This window comes from Lipotes vexillifer, unplaced genomic scaffold (assembly GCF_000442215.2).
Source record: "Lipotes vexillifer unplaced genomic scaffold, Lipotes_vexillifer_v1.1 scaffold182, whole genome shotgun sequence".
In the NCBI taxonomy this organism is placed as follows: Eukaryota; Metazoa; Chordata; class Mammalia; order Artiodactyla; family Lipotidae; genus Lipotes; species Lipotes vexillifer.
Window position 1 is genome coordinate 5,195,923 of NW_006798798.1, and position 14,406 is coordinate 5,210,328.

At 46.2% G+C, this 14,406-nt stretch overlaps 1 protein-coding gene across 1 annotated transcript in view; it reads right to left on the reverse strand.

Moving 5' to 3' along the window:
- Positions 1-3,312: 3,312 nt before the first annotated feature.
- The window catches only part of ZNF792 (zinc finger protein 792), a 71,020-nt gene continuing 59,926 nt past the window's right edge, over positions 3,313-14,406 (reverse strand). Inside the window, exons 5-7 of the mRNA XM_007471094.1 lie at positions 8,961-8,998; positions 5,831-5,891; positions 3,313-3,467 (exon numbers count right to left, since the gene is read on the reverse strand). Of these exons, the coding sequence (XP_007471156.1) occupies positions 3,313-3,467; positions 5,831-5,891; positions 8,961-8,998 (254 nt within the window). The remainder of the gene's footprint in view (positions 3,468-5,830; positions 5,892-8,960; positions 8,999-14,406) is intronic.

Consider the following 14,406-nt stretch of genomic DNA (forward strand, 5'->3'; position numbering starts at 1 on the left):
ATTTAGTGATAATATGGTGTAGCTTTCTCTATCCCTTAACTTTTAACCTGTCAGTGTCTTTATATTTAAAATGGGTTTCTTGTAGATAATATACAGTTGGGTCTTTTTTTTTTAAATCCATCCTGAAGTTTCCATCTCTACAGTTAGTATATTTAGGCCATTCACATTTAAAGTAATTATCGATATAGTTGGATTAATAATGTATTTATAACTGTTTTCTACTTGTTCTTTTCTTAATATTTCCCTCTTTTTCCTGCCTTCTCTGCTTTTAATTGAACATTTTATATCATTATTACAGCTCCTGAGCTGTAAATACCTTTACCTCTCTTCCCCAAGACCTGTTCATGCCCCCATTTAGGCTGGGACTCCCAGATTCCTCCCCTGCGCGGATTATCTGCTGAGCCTCAGACCATTAATTAACCACATTGCAACACCTCTACCTTGGACTCCCTAGCCCCTCTTCTATGAGCGGCCCTTTCCAAAAACTTTCTACCCTCACTTGAAAGCTGTTTCCATGGATGGGGTCACCACCTCCAGGGCATCCCTAACAGGGCCACTGGTGTCACCCAGATGCACCCCTTGCTCTCATTGCCACATGCAATGATTCATCTCCAAGGTACTGTTGGTCATCCCTCAAATGCCAGTTCAGGGTACCCCCCGCCATGTCTCAATATTCAGCTGTCACTTCATTATCACTGTTAATATTGTGGATGTTGGGAGAGGCTCTGAAGGATTGAGAATTTTCAATGTGGCCCTCATATGTGTGGGTACCTCCATGTACCTTCTTGCATGTGACCTTAGCCCTGATTGCTCATACCTACCCCTCTGGGTAAAATGCAAAATGCCCAACAATGACTGCTAATCCGCAAGAACATTCCCTACCTCTCCTAGAACCACCTTTGACCAGTGATTCCCAAACTGGCTGAATGCAGGCTGACTCTTCCTGTAAGACCTGTAAAGTCCTCGCCCTACTGCCCTGGTCAGATTGCTACTTCCAGGCCTTCCCAGCAGGCATTTCAAAGCAAAGGCTTCTGCTACTTGGTTCAAGCTATTCTCTTCCCACCATGTGTCCCATTGTGCTCACATCCAATCATCAAATGTGGGCAAGTCTCTAGGTTGTGCCGAGACGTGCACTCTGGCTCCCTGTTCTGACCCCCATTAGTACATCATGATGGAGGGAGTTTTGTTCTCTCCAAGCCAGGGGGTTCCTGTCTCATCACATTCAATCCATGAAAACTGTGTGATGGCAGCATGTGGCCTATACACCAGGCATTGGGGCACCCCTATCACATGCCTGTCTCACAAGTCTCCATAGAGTATTTGTGTCACCATACTTGCTGTGGTGTGTCAGTACCCCCACCCTGTCTCACAGATCATTGGTGTGTTTTGCATGTCAGTTGAATGTGTCTCATGTCTGTCACACATTTTTTCTTTATGGATGTGGTATATGTGTCTGGGTCCTGGCTGTGTTGAAGAGTGCTAACATCCCAACATGTCACACACTGTCCCAAGGGTATGTGGGAAGATTCCAAGGTTGTATTTAGGTATATCACAAACCCATCACATACAATCCCCAAATATATGTGTACGACTCTAGATTGTGCTGCAGTATCACTACACACCTGGTACATTTAGTACCTGAAATATTTGTGTGTTTCTAGACTGCTTCAGTGTGCTAGCAAAACACACTGTCACACCACATTTCCAGGTGTGTCACCATCACACATCTGTCATATTTGTGTATCTCCAAGTGTTACCATTACATGCCTGTCTGCCAGGAGCAGACCCCAATTATCCATCTCTTCAATATTTAGTTTACAGGAAAGATGGGAGAAGGGTAAGTACACTAAATCAGAAAGGTGCAAGAAACCAAATTTGGAATGAGATCTATTCTAATGGACAAGTGAACCAGCAACTTCAACAAATAAATAAGAATAAAAGGAGGTAACTGGCAGCTATTGGTTAGCAGACTTATGAAACATACCTATTAAAAGTCATATGGATAGGGGCTTCCCTGGTGGCGCAGTGGTTGAGAGTCTGCCTGCTGATGCGGAGGACATGGGTTCGTGCCCCGGTCCGGGAGGATCCCACATGCCGTGGAGCGGCTGGGCCCGTGAGCCATGGCCGCTGGGCCTGCGCATTCGGAGCCTGTGCTCCGCAACGGGAGAGGCCACAACAGTGAGAGGCCCGCGTACCGCAAAAAAAAAAAAAAAAGTCATATGGATACATTTTGGATGCTAATCACAATGAATTACCTTAAAAAACAAACATATTTTGGGAACAACTGAGAAAACTGAGTACTGATAACACATCTTATAAGATTTTAAAGTATTTTATTTTGTGTGATAAAGCCCTTACATTTTAGAAACACATCATGAAGAGGTTATGAATTAAATGACATGATGTGTATGATTATAAATAACTCAGTAATAAGCATGGGGATAGGTGAATCAAGAATGGCCATGCAATGAAAAATAATGGAAGACTGGGGAATAGTTCATGAGGTGTCATAACAGTCCTGTCCAGTTTTATATATATATATATAATACCTATTGCAAAAGGGAGATTATATCCTTGTAGTAATAATTTTATGTTAATAAGAATGGGTTAAAAAGAGCAGAAGGAAATATTTTGGTTTCAGTGTAAGCATATATCAAAAACATCAAACTGTACACTCTATGTGCAGTTTAACTGAATCATACCCAATAAAGTTGTTAAAAAACCAAAGGTACTAAATACTCAAAACTTGTCCTTCCTAGTCATTTTACTGTTATCTGTGTTCTTGGGTTTATTTATGGCAACTCTATCAGTATGGTGGAAAAAAATATAATGATGAGCTACTGTGCCTCTCTTCTCATTCCATGTTCAGTGACATCATGTTGGAATCTTGAAATTGGCCACTGTGGGGACCTGCCAGGTGTAAAGGTGAGATGGCTTCTACAACAGAAACTTGCAGTGACATATCTGGCAAGGGACCTGGACAGGCTAGCAAGTGCAAGACAGCTCCTGAAAGCTTCCCACAAACTTGGAACTTATGGAGAATCTCCTCACTGTGGATGTTCATTTATAAAAGGTTCAACATCAGGCAGATGTCTTCCTCACAAAGGCTCTCCTCCAGTGTCACTATATTGAACAAGGAGATTGCATATTCCCTGTATGTGTATGGTGACTCCTCTCTGTGAATTTCTTGCTGCCTAATGAGGTCAAACTATCAGCTGAAGGCTTTCCTACATTCACAATACTCACAAGGTCTTTCTGTAGTGTGGACTTTTCTGGTGCTGAATGAGGTTAGACCTTTAGATGAAGATTTTCTTAATTCACTGTACTCATAAAGCCTATCTGATTGAATACTTGGTGCTGAATCAGAGAAGACCTTTGACTAAAGGCTTTCCCACATTCACGGCACTTGTAAAACCTTTCTCCACTGTGGATTTTCTCATGCTGAACAAGGACAGACCTTTGGTTTTCTCTTCAGACAAGCTTTCAGTGATAAATCAGAGCAGATCTTGAACTGAAAGCTTTTCCACATTTGCTCTATTTCATGAGGACTTTTTCTAGTGTGCAATCTCCAGTGCTGAGTAAGGTGGGTGCTTTGGCTAAAGAATTCCCCACATTCTTTACATTCATAAGGCCTTCCTCTAACGTGAACTATCCAATATTTAATGAGGCAGAAGCTTTCCTAGAGACTCTCCCTTACTCATTGCATTCAGGTCTTTCTCCAGTGTGAAATCTCTGGTGTTCAATAAGGCTGGAGCTTTGGCTAAAGGATTTCCCATATTCATTTCATTAATAAGGCCTTTCTCCAGTGAATTCACTGGTGAGAAAAGGTCTGTATTTGCAAGCTGAAGACTTTCCCACATTTGTGGAAAGCCTAAGTCCTTTTTCCATTGTGGACTCTCTGGTGCTAAACAGGCGTGTGTTTGTGGTTGAAGGCTTTCCTGAAGTTGTCACACTTCTAATAATTTTTCCTACTGTGAACAGCCACTCCACACTGAGTGCTGCTGTGTGGCTTCTTCTGTTGTAAGTGGCCTGGTGCTACAAGAGGCCCAAACTGACCAGGAAGCACTTCTCAACTTTGTTACAGGTGAAGGAATTCCTTGGCACATGGAATGTGTAGCTCTTCACAAACGAGGCCCTGCCACACCACTTCTGAAAGTTTTTCTCTACAGTGCTGCTTCTGGTGAAGGTTTACACTGAAAGAATTGTTTCCCACATGATCCATAAGTGTATGGTTTTTGTCTGGGATGTGTGCCCCTTTCCTCAGCCAAGTGCAAAATGTCTTTCAAGACAGAGACACATGTCTCACAGGGGTGGGCTTTCTGGGGAAAGGAACCTGCTTCGGGAGTCCTGACCTGTGATACTCTTTCTACAGAAACACTCTGCCCAGAAGGTGCCTCCTCATCTTCCACTCCATGCCAATAACCTGAAATCAAAGAAATACAGGTGAAGTGCAGTTGGCTCTAGTGGGAAGGGGCAACCCCAATCACAAATGTGCATCTGATACACTAATGAACGAGTATACGTGAGTCCATAGGATTATTGTCAGGAGGAGGGAATTAGAGTCAGGTTGAGAAGTAGCTGCTGTGCAGTAATGGTCCTCTAAAGGTCACAACATGGGGGAAATGAAGGATACAGCGAAGGACCAAGCGAAGGAGAAAGGACGGGGTGCAGCACGAAGAGGAGAGCCAGGTCTACAACTCACTCTGAATGGTTTTCAGCACTTGCCTGCTGATGACACAGGAGTGCGGTGCAGAAGGATGTATATGGGCCCAAGAAAACACAATTGCATCCGAGTAGCTCTTGTTCAAAGACTACTTAAAGATATGTGCACGTCTCACAACATAATACGTGTGGTGCAATGGCGGAGAACACTGTGAGATGGAGCAGTGGAGAAGAATGGGTGAGATGTGGAATCCACTGTGAGAACTGAGGATTCACCCTGGGCTGAGAGTCAGTGTAGAAATGACAAGTTGGCAAAGTGTCAAGAATGAAGAAGGAAAGGTAGAAATGAGGTGTGGCCACTGGCACCAAAATAGTAATGGAAACAGAACGGAGTTATGGTATGAAGTGAACACAGCCCTGATGTCACATCCTCTTACCTGCTACTCAATAGGGCCAGGGACCCTCTGAGCCCATTTTGTGGAGCTGGAATCATGCCCACCCTAAGAAGCACCCATAGCTCTTCCCCTATCCCCAGGTGAGCATAATACCTGGATGATGTAAGTTCTAAGGAGAAGACTGGACAGGTGAGTGGCCAGCACTGGCCAGAGCAACTCATAGGAAAGAAAACTCAACATTACCAAAAAACCCTCAGAGGAGGATCTTGCAAGAATAGCCCGTGGGGGACTTCCCTTGTGGCGCAGTGGTTAAGACTCTGCGCTCCCAGTGCAGGGGGCCCGGGTTCGATCCCTGGTCAGGGAACTAGATCCCACATGCATGCTGCAACTATAAGTTCGCATGCCACAACAAAGGAGCCAGCGAACCGCAACTAAGGAGTTCACCTACTGCAACTAAGACCCAGTGCAACCAAATAAATAAATAAAATAAATATTAAAAAAAAGAATAGCCCATGGGCCACAAAAGTAGCGACCATATCAGTGACTGCGATTACTAGCATAGGCAGATATAAGGATACATCAGCTAGGGGAAAGGAGTAGACCCTAGGGCAGAGGCGTCACCTGGCCAGAGAAAGGGAAAGCAAGGTGAGGTCCCAAAGGCTAACTTTAAGACTCCTGACTCCTTCCCTGCAAGGCTTTGGGGCAGCAGGTATTGGGGCTAAGTGGGAAAAGGACAGTACAAACAGCTCAGCCCTAGCAACCAGAGCACCTACCCGGGGAACTGGGGAAGAAAGCAGTGCCCATGGTCCTGATGTGAGAAAGACTAATCTGTTCCTGGGGAAAAGGAAAAGGTATTGGGGCAGGTATGAGGGCCTTACCTACAGAGGCCATAAGTGCAAAGTTCTCCAGCATCACATCGCAGTATAGGAGTTTCTGAGCCTCATTAAGGAGAGCCCATTCCTCCCAGGAGAAGTAAACTGCCACGTCCTCAAAGGTTATACTGCCCTGCCATGATGAGGAGAGAGGAAACCATGAACAGCCTCTCTCTCAAGGACCTCCAATCCATACCCCCACATATCCAGCCCACACTCACACTTCTCTCCAGCTCCACAACTCAGATGAGGTATCGGACCCTGGTGCCATTTGTGCCTACTCTCTCCTCATGGCCCCGTTAATTACTGTGTCTGGCCCTTGGCAACATTAGGCAGGTGGGCACATGGATGCCATTAATATCTGGACCTGCCATGCAGGAAGTCTCCCAGATGGTGCCTCCCAAGCACCACCTGGGCCCAAACTTGGGTCCACCTTCATCCTTCAGTCCCCAATACCAGGACCCTGGCGACATCAATTCATACTTCTTCTCCACATGCACATCGTTTTTAAACTGTGCCTCTCCCGTATCTCCAGACCCCACAGCCACCACCACCACCTCCCTGCCCCATGCACGTGGGGAGACCATAAGTCTCTCCCTGGCTTCCCCATGTGTTACTTCCCTCATGGCATCAAGATTATGCAAATGCAAACAGGATTCAGTACTACTCCAGACCCTCAATGGCTCCTGCTGCCAGGGCAGCCTTGAATCCTGCTATGAAAGCCTCACTTCCTGGTTTATTGCTTGTGTCACCCCCCGGCCATTCAGAACCATATGCAGACTTCAGATCCCACTGGTCCTCTTCCACTTCTGTGTTGCACTTGCTGTCCCCTTATTAGTCACAACCCTCCTTTCTCAACCTAACCCTCATTCAGAGACCAACCTCAGGGCTCCCCTCCCCCAGCTTAGTGACTCTATCAGACAACCACATTTTCCCCTGAGCAAATCCACCAGCCTGACTGAAACACTCCAGTGTCACCAAAAATCCTGGTAGGTCCATAGATATGTGAATAGGAATCAGCCTCAGCCTCATGTTTCCTCAGTTATACCTAGGCCTCTGCATCCGTCTCAGTGTCTACTCTACTCTTGGAAGTCTTAACCACCTGCCAGACCATCCTCTTCTCAAATCCCCTTTCATGGCCGGTTCTCTCCCTCAACTGTGCTTGTGACGCATACCACCCCTAACCAGGTGCTCTAACAAGAGACACAGTCCTGGGGCGCCACCTTCCCTTTCCTGGACTGCTAATAGCATTACCCCCATATCCTGAAGATTCCTCCTCCCAAGTGTGATCCACAGCTCCACCTCCTCTTTTTTAAATTAATTAATTAATTTTTGGCTGTGTTGGGTCTTTGTTGATGCGTGCAGGCTTTTTCGAGTTGCGGCGAGCTGGGGCTACTCCTCGATGCAGTGTGCAGGCTTCTCACTGCGGTGGCTTCTCTTTGTTGCAGAGCAACAGCTCTAGAGCGCAGGCTCAGTAGTTGTGGTGCATGGGCTTAGGTACTCTGCAGCATGTGGGATCTTCCCGGAACAGGGCTCAAACCCGTGTCCCCTGCATTGGCAGGCGGATTTTTTTTTTTTTAACATCTTTATTGGAATATAATTGCTTTAAATGGTGTGTTAGTTTCTGCTGTATAACCAAGTGAATCAGCTATACATATACATATATCTCCATGTCCCCTCCCTCTTGCATCTCCCGCCCACCCTCCCTATCCCACCGCTCTAGGTGGTCACAAAGCACCAAGCTGATCTCCCTGCACTATGCGGCTGCTTCCCACTAGCTATCTATTTTACGTTTGGTAGTGTATACATGTCCATGCTACTCTCTCACTTTGTCCCAGTTTACCCTTCCCCCTCCCCATGTTCTCAAATCCATTCTCTACGTCTGCATCTTTATTCCTGTCCTGCCCCTAGGTTCCTCAGAACCATTTTTTAAAATATTCCGTATATATGTGTCAGCATACGGTATTTGTTTTTCTCTTTCTGACTTACTTCACTCTGTATGACAGTCTCTAGGTCAATCCACCTCACTACAAATAACTCAATTTCGTTTCTTTTTATGGCTGAGTAATATTCCATTGTATATATGTGCCACATCTTTATCCATTCATCTGTTGATTGACACTTAGGTTGCTTCCATGTCTGGCAGGAGGATTCTTAACCACTGCGCCACCAGGGAATTCCCTCCACCTCCTCTTGGTTACACAGAGTAGCCACCACCATTTGGATGTCTCCACCCTAAACCATTCCCTGGAGTATCAGACATTTATGTCCAGCTGCCAACTTGATGCCTTCAAGCAGTATTCTCTGAAACATCTCAGATTCTGAACATGGCTAAAAAAACCCCAAACTCCAAATAGTCCCATTGAAAATTATCGCCAACCTTCCTTTCTTCCTTCCAAAACCTCAGGGTAATCCCTGACTCCTACCTTTTTCTCTCTCACCCTCAACATTAGAAAATCCAGTCAGCCATACACAAAAACAGATCCAGAATCCAAACACTTCTCCCACTTCCACGGCCACCACACTGTCCAGTCACCACCAATACTCATCTGGACTATTGTAGTAGCCTCATCCCTGGTCTTCATGCTTCCTCCCTCACTCCCTCAAATCTGTTCTCCACTCTGCAGCCAGAGAGAGCCTGCTAAGACCTGAGTCACATAACCTCATTGTTCTCATCCCATTGCTCCCATCCCTCCAGGAAAACATCCAACTTCTCAGGCTACCATTCCAGGCCTGACTTTTCCTCTCCTGACTGCCACAAAGGAAAGAGAAACACCGAACACTCCCAGCTCAGCCTCACCTTCAAGCACTTGGACATGCTGCTACCTGTGCCTGGGATAAACTACCACACCTCATTCCCGTGGTTGCCAGACACAGGAATTATTTCATATAAACTCTGGCCTAGGGTTTGGCGTTTCTCAAGAGTCCCCAGGCCAAAGGGCTAGGAGAGTGGCAGTCTGAGTCCTAGAGCATCACAATCCCAGAGAACATGTGTGTGTGAGGAGGTTGGGACTGGTGAGAGCCCACTCACCTGTGTAGGGTCCTTAAGCACTTCTGGGGCCATGGAACCTGTGGGAAGAGGGAAGCTGTGAGAAGCAAGCCACCATGGAAGGGCTCCATGGACTGAGGCCTTGGAGTGACCAAGTGACCTTGGGCTTACTGTACCCTGGCCTTCAGTAATGCCTCTTACCAGCTGTGTGACTTTGGAGAAGGACTCACACTTCCTGTGACTCACTGTCCTCATCACCCCTTTTCCAGTTTGGGGGAAACTTTAAAAACCCTAACTCAGACCATGGTCCTCCTTTGTTCACAAGCCTCCATGGTTCTAAGCACCGTAAGAACCTAGGTACACCTCCTCCACCTGCCATTCCAGGAGTGACTCCCCTTCACACTCTGTTCTGTACAGACACATGAAGTCCAGGTTTCCCCAACAGTCCTGGACCAGTAGCCCCTCCAAGCCTTTGCACATGCTGATCCCTCTGCTTGTAACACTCCCACACCTCATCACACTGACTTTCAGAAACGGGGACATCACCCACAAGGGACCCCTCTCACACCCCTGCAGGTGCTGGATGCTCGGGCCTAGGCTTCAGTGATCTGAACAGGCTCCCAATTTTGGGGGCTTTAGGATTCAAAAGTGGGGGTGGTTCGGGTGAAGGCCTGAAGGTCTCAGCACCAACTTGTGTCAGGTCCATCAGTGAGGCTTCTGAGAACTGAGCCTGTGGGCGGACAGTGACGGGAGTGACGGGTGACCAGGGTGGGGACTCCAACACCACCACTTACAGCCCAGCCCCAACGTGCAGTCCCCCTCCGAGTCTCAGATTCACCTCTTTGCAGCGAGGACAACACTTTCTCTCGACCTTTCAGCCTCCCGTTGCCTCCAACCCGACCCAGCGACCGGGAGCTACGGATCAAGTAAACCTGACTGAAGCCAGTCAAAATGACCGCCACCAAGTGAGACCGGAAGTCCCGCCCCTATCTTTCACGCCAAGCACGGATTGTCCCTCTCCTGTGCCTTCATTGGATCAGCGCTGCTGCCACTCTGCGCAGAGCACTCTGGGTAATATAGTCACAGCTCCTAATGAGGTAAAGGGCACATGCCTCATCCCCTGCAAGCCAGAGAAAAGGTGCTTTGCTTTCTCTCAAAGGGAAGGCATCCGGATTTCTGGGCAGTGTTGTCAGCAATCGAGCCAACGCCAAAGTGTCGATACATATTATTTCATAGTCCATCAAGCTCAGCATGCTCCTAGAGGCTAAACGTATTATTTCCAATGCTCCAAAGGCTACAAATCCAAATGGAATTATCATTCCATGGTGTCACTGAGACCCAAAGTGCTTCCACACCTAGCTGTTATCTAGGATGTTCCACACCTAGGATAGGATGTTATCTCCAAATGTGATTCTTTTTCATTCTTGAAAATACTGAGCATTCCCTTCCAGCTTAGAGGGAAAACTGAAGAGGACATGTAGAGTTACCAAAATGGTGAAAATGAACAGGGATCTATGGTGGCATGTTCATTCACTGCTCTAACAAATGTTCAGTGAACATCTGTTCTAGGCGCATGGGAGACATCATGAAACAATTGAGACAAAACCTCCTGCCTTCACGGGGCTTATATTATTTTCAAGGAAGACAGGCAACATGAAAGAAGAAATAATAAATTATATAATAAGTAGAATGTAGTAGGTAGAATGGATAGGAGTGATTGTGTGCTGAGAAGTAGGGAGATAGGCTGTAATATTACACAGTGCAGTAAGGGAGGTCTCTTTAGTAAGAGGATAATTGAGTAAACACTAGAAGGAGGTGAGGAATGAGCCATGTAGGGTTTTTTGTTTTCTTTTTAAGTTCCAGGCAGAAGAAACAAGTGGCTTGGGGCCTTCTGTGGGTGGAGCTTGGCTGGGATTTTTGATCACCTGCATCCTGGGGCTTCCTCACAGGATCCCTTAGCAGTGGAGGGACTAGGACCCCCAGGTGGCCATTTCTCTGTTTTACACACTGCAGAGACCTTCAGGAATGTCGGTGAGAACGCTGGGGTCTGCCCCTTGGAGTGAGCAAACCTCCAGCCCTGTGGACTGGGGCCTGGCACAGCATGCAGCATTGCCTTTCCTGGAACACTGCTTCTCTGAGTTTGATCTTTGAACCAGAAGCAACCGCATCACATGGGAACTCTTTAGAAGTGAAACTTCTCATTTGTGAACCCAGAACTACTGAATCAGACACTCTGGGGTTAAGGAGAAGTCACAAGTCAGGATGGCTGCTGCTGGCAGCCTGGCCCCTCCTCGGGCGCCTCCTGGCGGCTGCTGGTCAAGGTTGGGACTCGGCCTAGGAGCCAGCACGGAGCACTCGGCCTGTGGAGGGAGAAGTGGAGGCAACCTCTGGAGCCAAAGGTCAAGACTTAGTCCCCTGGGCGGAAAGCGGGACGCAGCTCCTGACCAACTGAGTGGTGGGGACTCAGCTTCTGAGACCAGGTGCTGAGAGGAGCCAGGGACTTAGGCTGGTTTCCTACCCTGGGAAAGCGCCCTTGAGAGGACTAAGCATCCTCTCAGGGGCCTGTCGGTTCTCCCTACTAGCAGGAGACTGATTAGCTACAAGAACTGACAGGGAAAGTTAAAAAGAACTTTAAAACGAGTTGAAAAGAAAGTTTCCATCTGCTGTGGGTCAGCTATGCCTGTGACAAGTTCCTCTGAACCCCTCTACCAGCAGCCACCGGCCCTCTGGAGAAGGGGCATGCATGCTGGGGCACAGGGTTACTTCTAAGGTGTGGTCTCTCTGGAGTCTCCACTGAACACCCAGGGTGTTCAGGGAGGAGGTCTCTCCCCTCTGGCTGCTCAGGATTCAAATGAATCTCACACTGTAGACCTCTGCAACCCCATTCAGTGCTCAGCCCCCAGCAACCGTTCTCACCAGGCCTTACAGAATCTTGTCCAGGGAATTCCCTGGCGGTCCAGTGGTTAGGACTCTGTGCTTCCAGTGTAGGGGCATGGGTTTGATCCCTGGTCGTAGAACTAAGATCCCGCAAGCAGAGTGGCCAAAAAAAAAAAAAAAAAAAAAAAAAAGCCAGGGGAACCCATACAGATTTCTGTGGCTGCTTCTCTGTGCATATCCCATTTTATGGGAGGTCTGCACACAATGGCCTGAGCAGCCTGAAGCTCTGATCTCTGTTGATTCCACCCTATCCTCTCTGGCCTGCACTTCCAGGAATAGTTGTTTTGGAAAATGGGGAACCGGGTGGGAAGAGTAACCGATTGCTTTGATTTGACCAGATTGTCTTGCTTTTAGCACTGAAAGTCCCAGGTACTGGGAACACCCTTCCCATGACAAAAGTCTCAGTGTTCAGTGATTGGTACAGGAGTTTATAGCAAAGTACAAAACTCATACAGTGGCCAAAAAAATATGGGCTGAAAGCAAAAGTTTTTGTTTTTGTTTTGTTTTGTTTTGTTTTTGCAGTACATGGGCTTCTCACTGTTGTGGCCTCTCCCTTTGCGGAGCACAGGCTTCGGACGCGCAGGCTCAGCGGCCATGGCTCACGGGCCCAGCCGCTCCGCGGCATGTGGGATCTTCCCGGACCGGGGCACAAACCCGCGTCCCCTGCATCGGCAGGCGGACCCCCAACCACTGCGCCACCAGGGAAGCCCCATAAAAGTGTTTTTAATGTCAAATAGATATGGTATAAATGATCTGTTTTCTGTAGTTGCTGTAGCTCACCCAGTTCACACCTGAATAATTTTATGGTGAAGCATCATATATGAATTATACCTTAACTTCATTATACCTAATGTATAAAATTAATCAATGAAGCCACAGAAAATGAAGTCGTTTCCTTATCCACATTGATCCCACCCCATCTCACAGTCAGAACAGTGAGCATTTGCTGACTTGCTCTAAATTCTTCTGTCTCACTTCTTTCTTCTTGCGTGTCTGTCCCTGTATTTGTTTTCTATCATTGCTGTAAAAAAAATTACCATAAACTTAGCAGCTTAAAACAACACATCTTTCACAGTCTCTGTAGATCACAAGTTCGAGGGCTCAACTAGGTCTTCTGCATAGGGTCTCACGAGACCAAAAATCAAGGTATTGGCTAGGATGGCAGTTTTCATCTGGGGCCCTGGGTGCTCTTCCAGGATCATTGCTTTTGTTTTGTAGGATTTGTTTCCTGCCCATGGTTTCCATGTGATCTCCTTGATGTTCAAATTAGCAACAGTGGGTTGAGTGCTTCTCTCATGCTTTGACTCTCTCTTTTTTCCTCTTTTACCACCAGCCAAAGTTATCTGCTTCTAAGGGTTCATGAGATTAGAATAGGCCCACCCAGACAATCTAGGAAAATCTCCTTATTTGAAGGTCAGTTGATTAGTAATTTTACTTACATATGCAAAGTCTCATTACCATGTAACCTAATATATTCATGGGAGTAACACCAGGAGGCAAAAGATAATAGGTTCCAAAAATCTGCCTACTGCAGTTCCCTTTCATCTGTAAGCTTATCTGTATCTATATATCCATATCTATCTATAGGTTCTATAGCAGATTTTATATTTTCTTTACAGTAGGTCTGGAATTATTTATATGAATTTAGTAACAATTTATCCACACAACTCAGCTTACCTCATGTCAATTTAGAACATGAGAAAACTTATTATTACAGGCTCCGGATGCCAGCCACCACTGTACAGCACAACCTGACTCAAATTATGGTTTGTTGGACTTTCAGACATTGGTCTTAATCATAATAGTTTGCTTCCAAGTAATTCTGATTATCCCTGGTTTTGAAAACAAATGAATCATTTTGGGGAAAGTTTTAATTTTATTTCACTCACTTTTATGGATTTATCTTTCTACTTTACCTAATATTCCCCTGGGGCTTCTTCATATGCTGTGTCTGTGAGGAATTAATACTGACTTCTGTTGACATCTCACTCCTGTCCATGATGACGAACAGACCTGGGACTTAAGCCTAATACCCAGTCTTTTTTTCTTTTTAATCAATGTTCCATTACACAATTTTTTTTCTTCGTGTTTTCATTGCAGTAAGTCAGGTATTTTTTTTTTAGCTGCATTAAAATTCACACATTTTGTCTGTTTTCATATGGTGGTTGCACTTAATGTAAGAACCACACTTACATTTATCCCAATTTTTCCCTTAAAGAAAACTTAGTATGTGCATTAGTTTGCCAGGGCTGCCATAACAAAGTACCACATATTGGGTGGTTTAACCAACAGAAAATTTTTTTTTCACAGTTTCTGGAGCCTGGAAGTCCGATATTAAGGTATTGGAAGGTCGGTTCCTTTTGAGGCCTCTCCTTGGCTCTCTGTGTCCTCACGTGGTTGTCCTTCAGTCCATGTTGTCTGTATCCCAATCTCCTCTTCTTATAGGGACACCAGTCATATTGGAATAGGGCCCACCCCTATGACCTCATTTTACCTTAATTATCTCTTTAAAAGCCCTATCTCCAAATACAGTCACATTCTGAGGTACTAG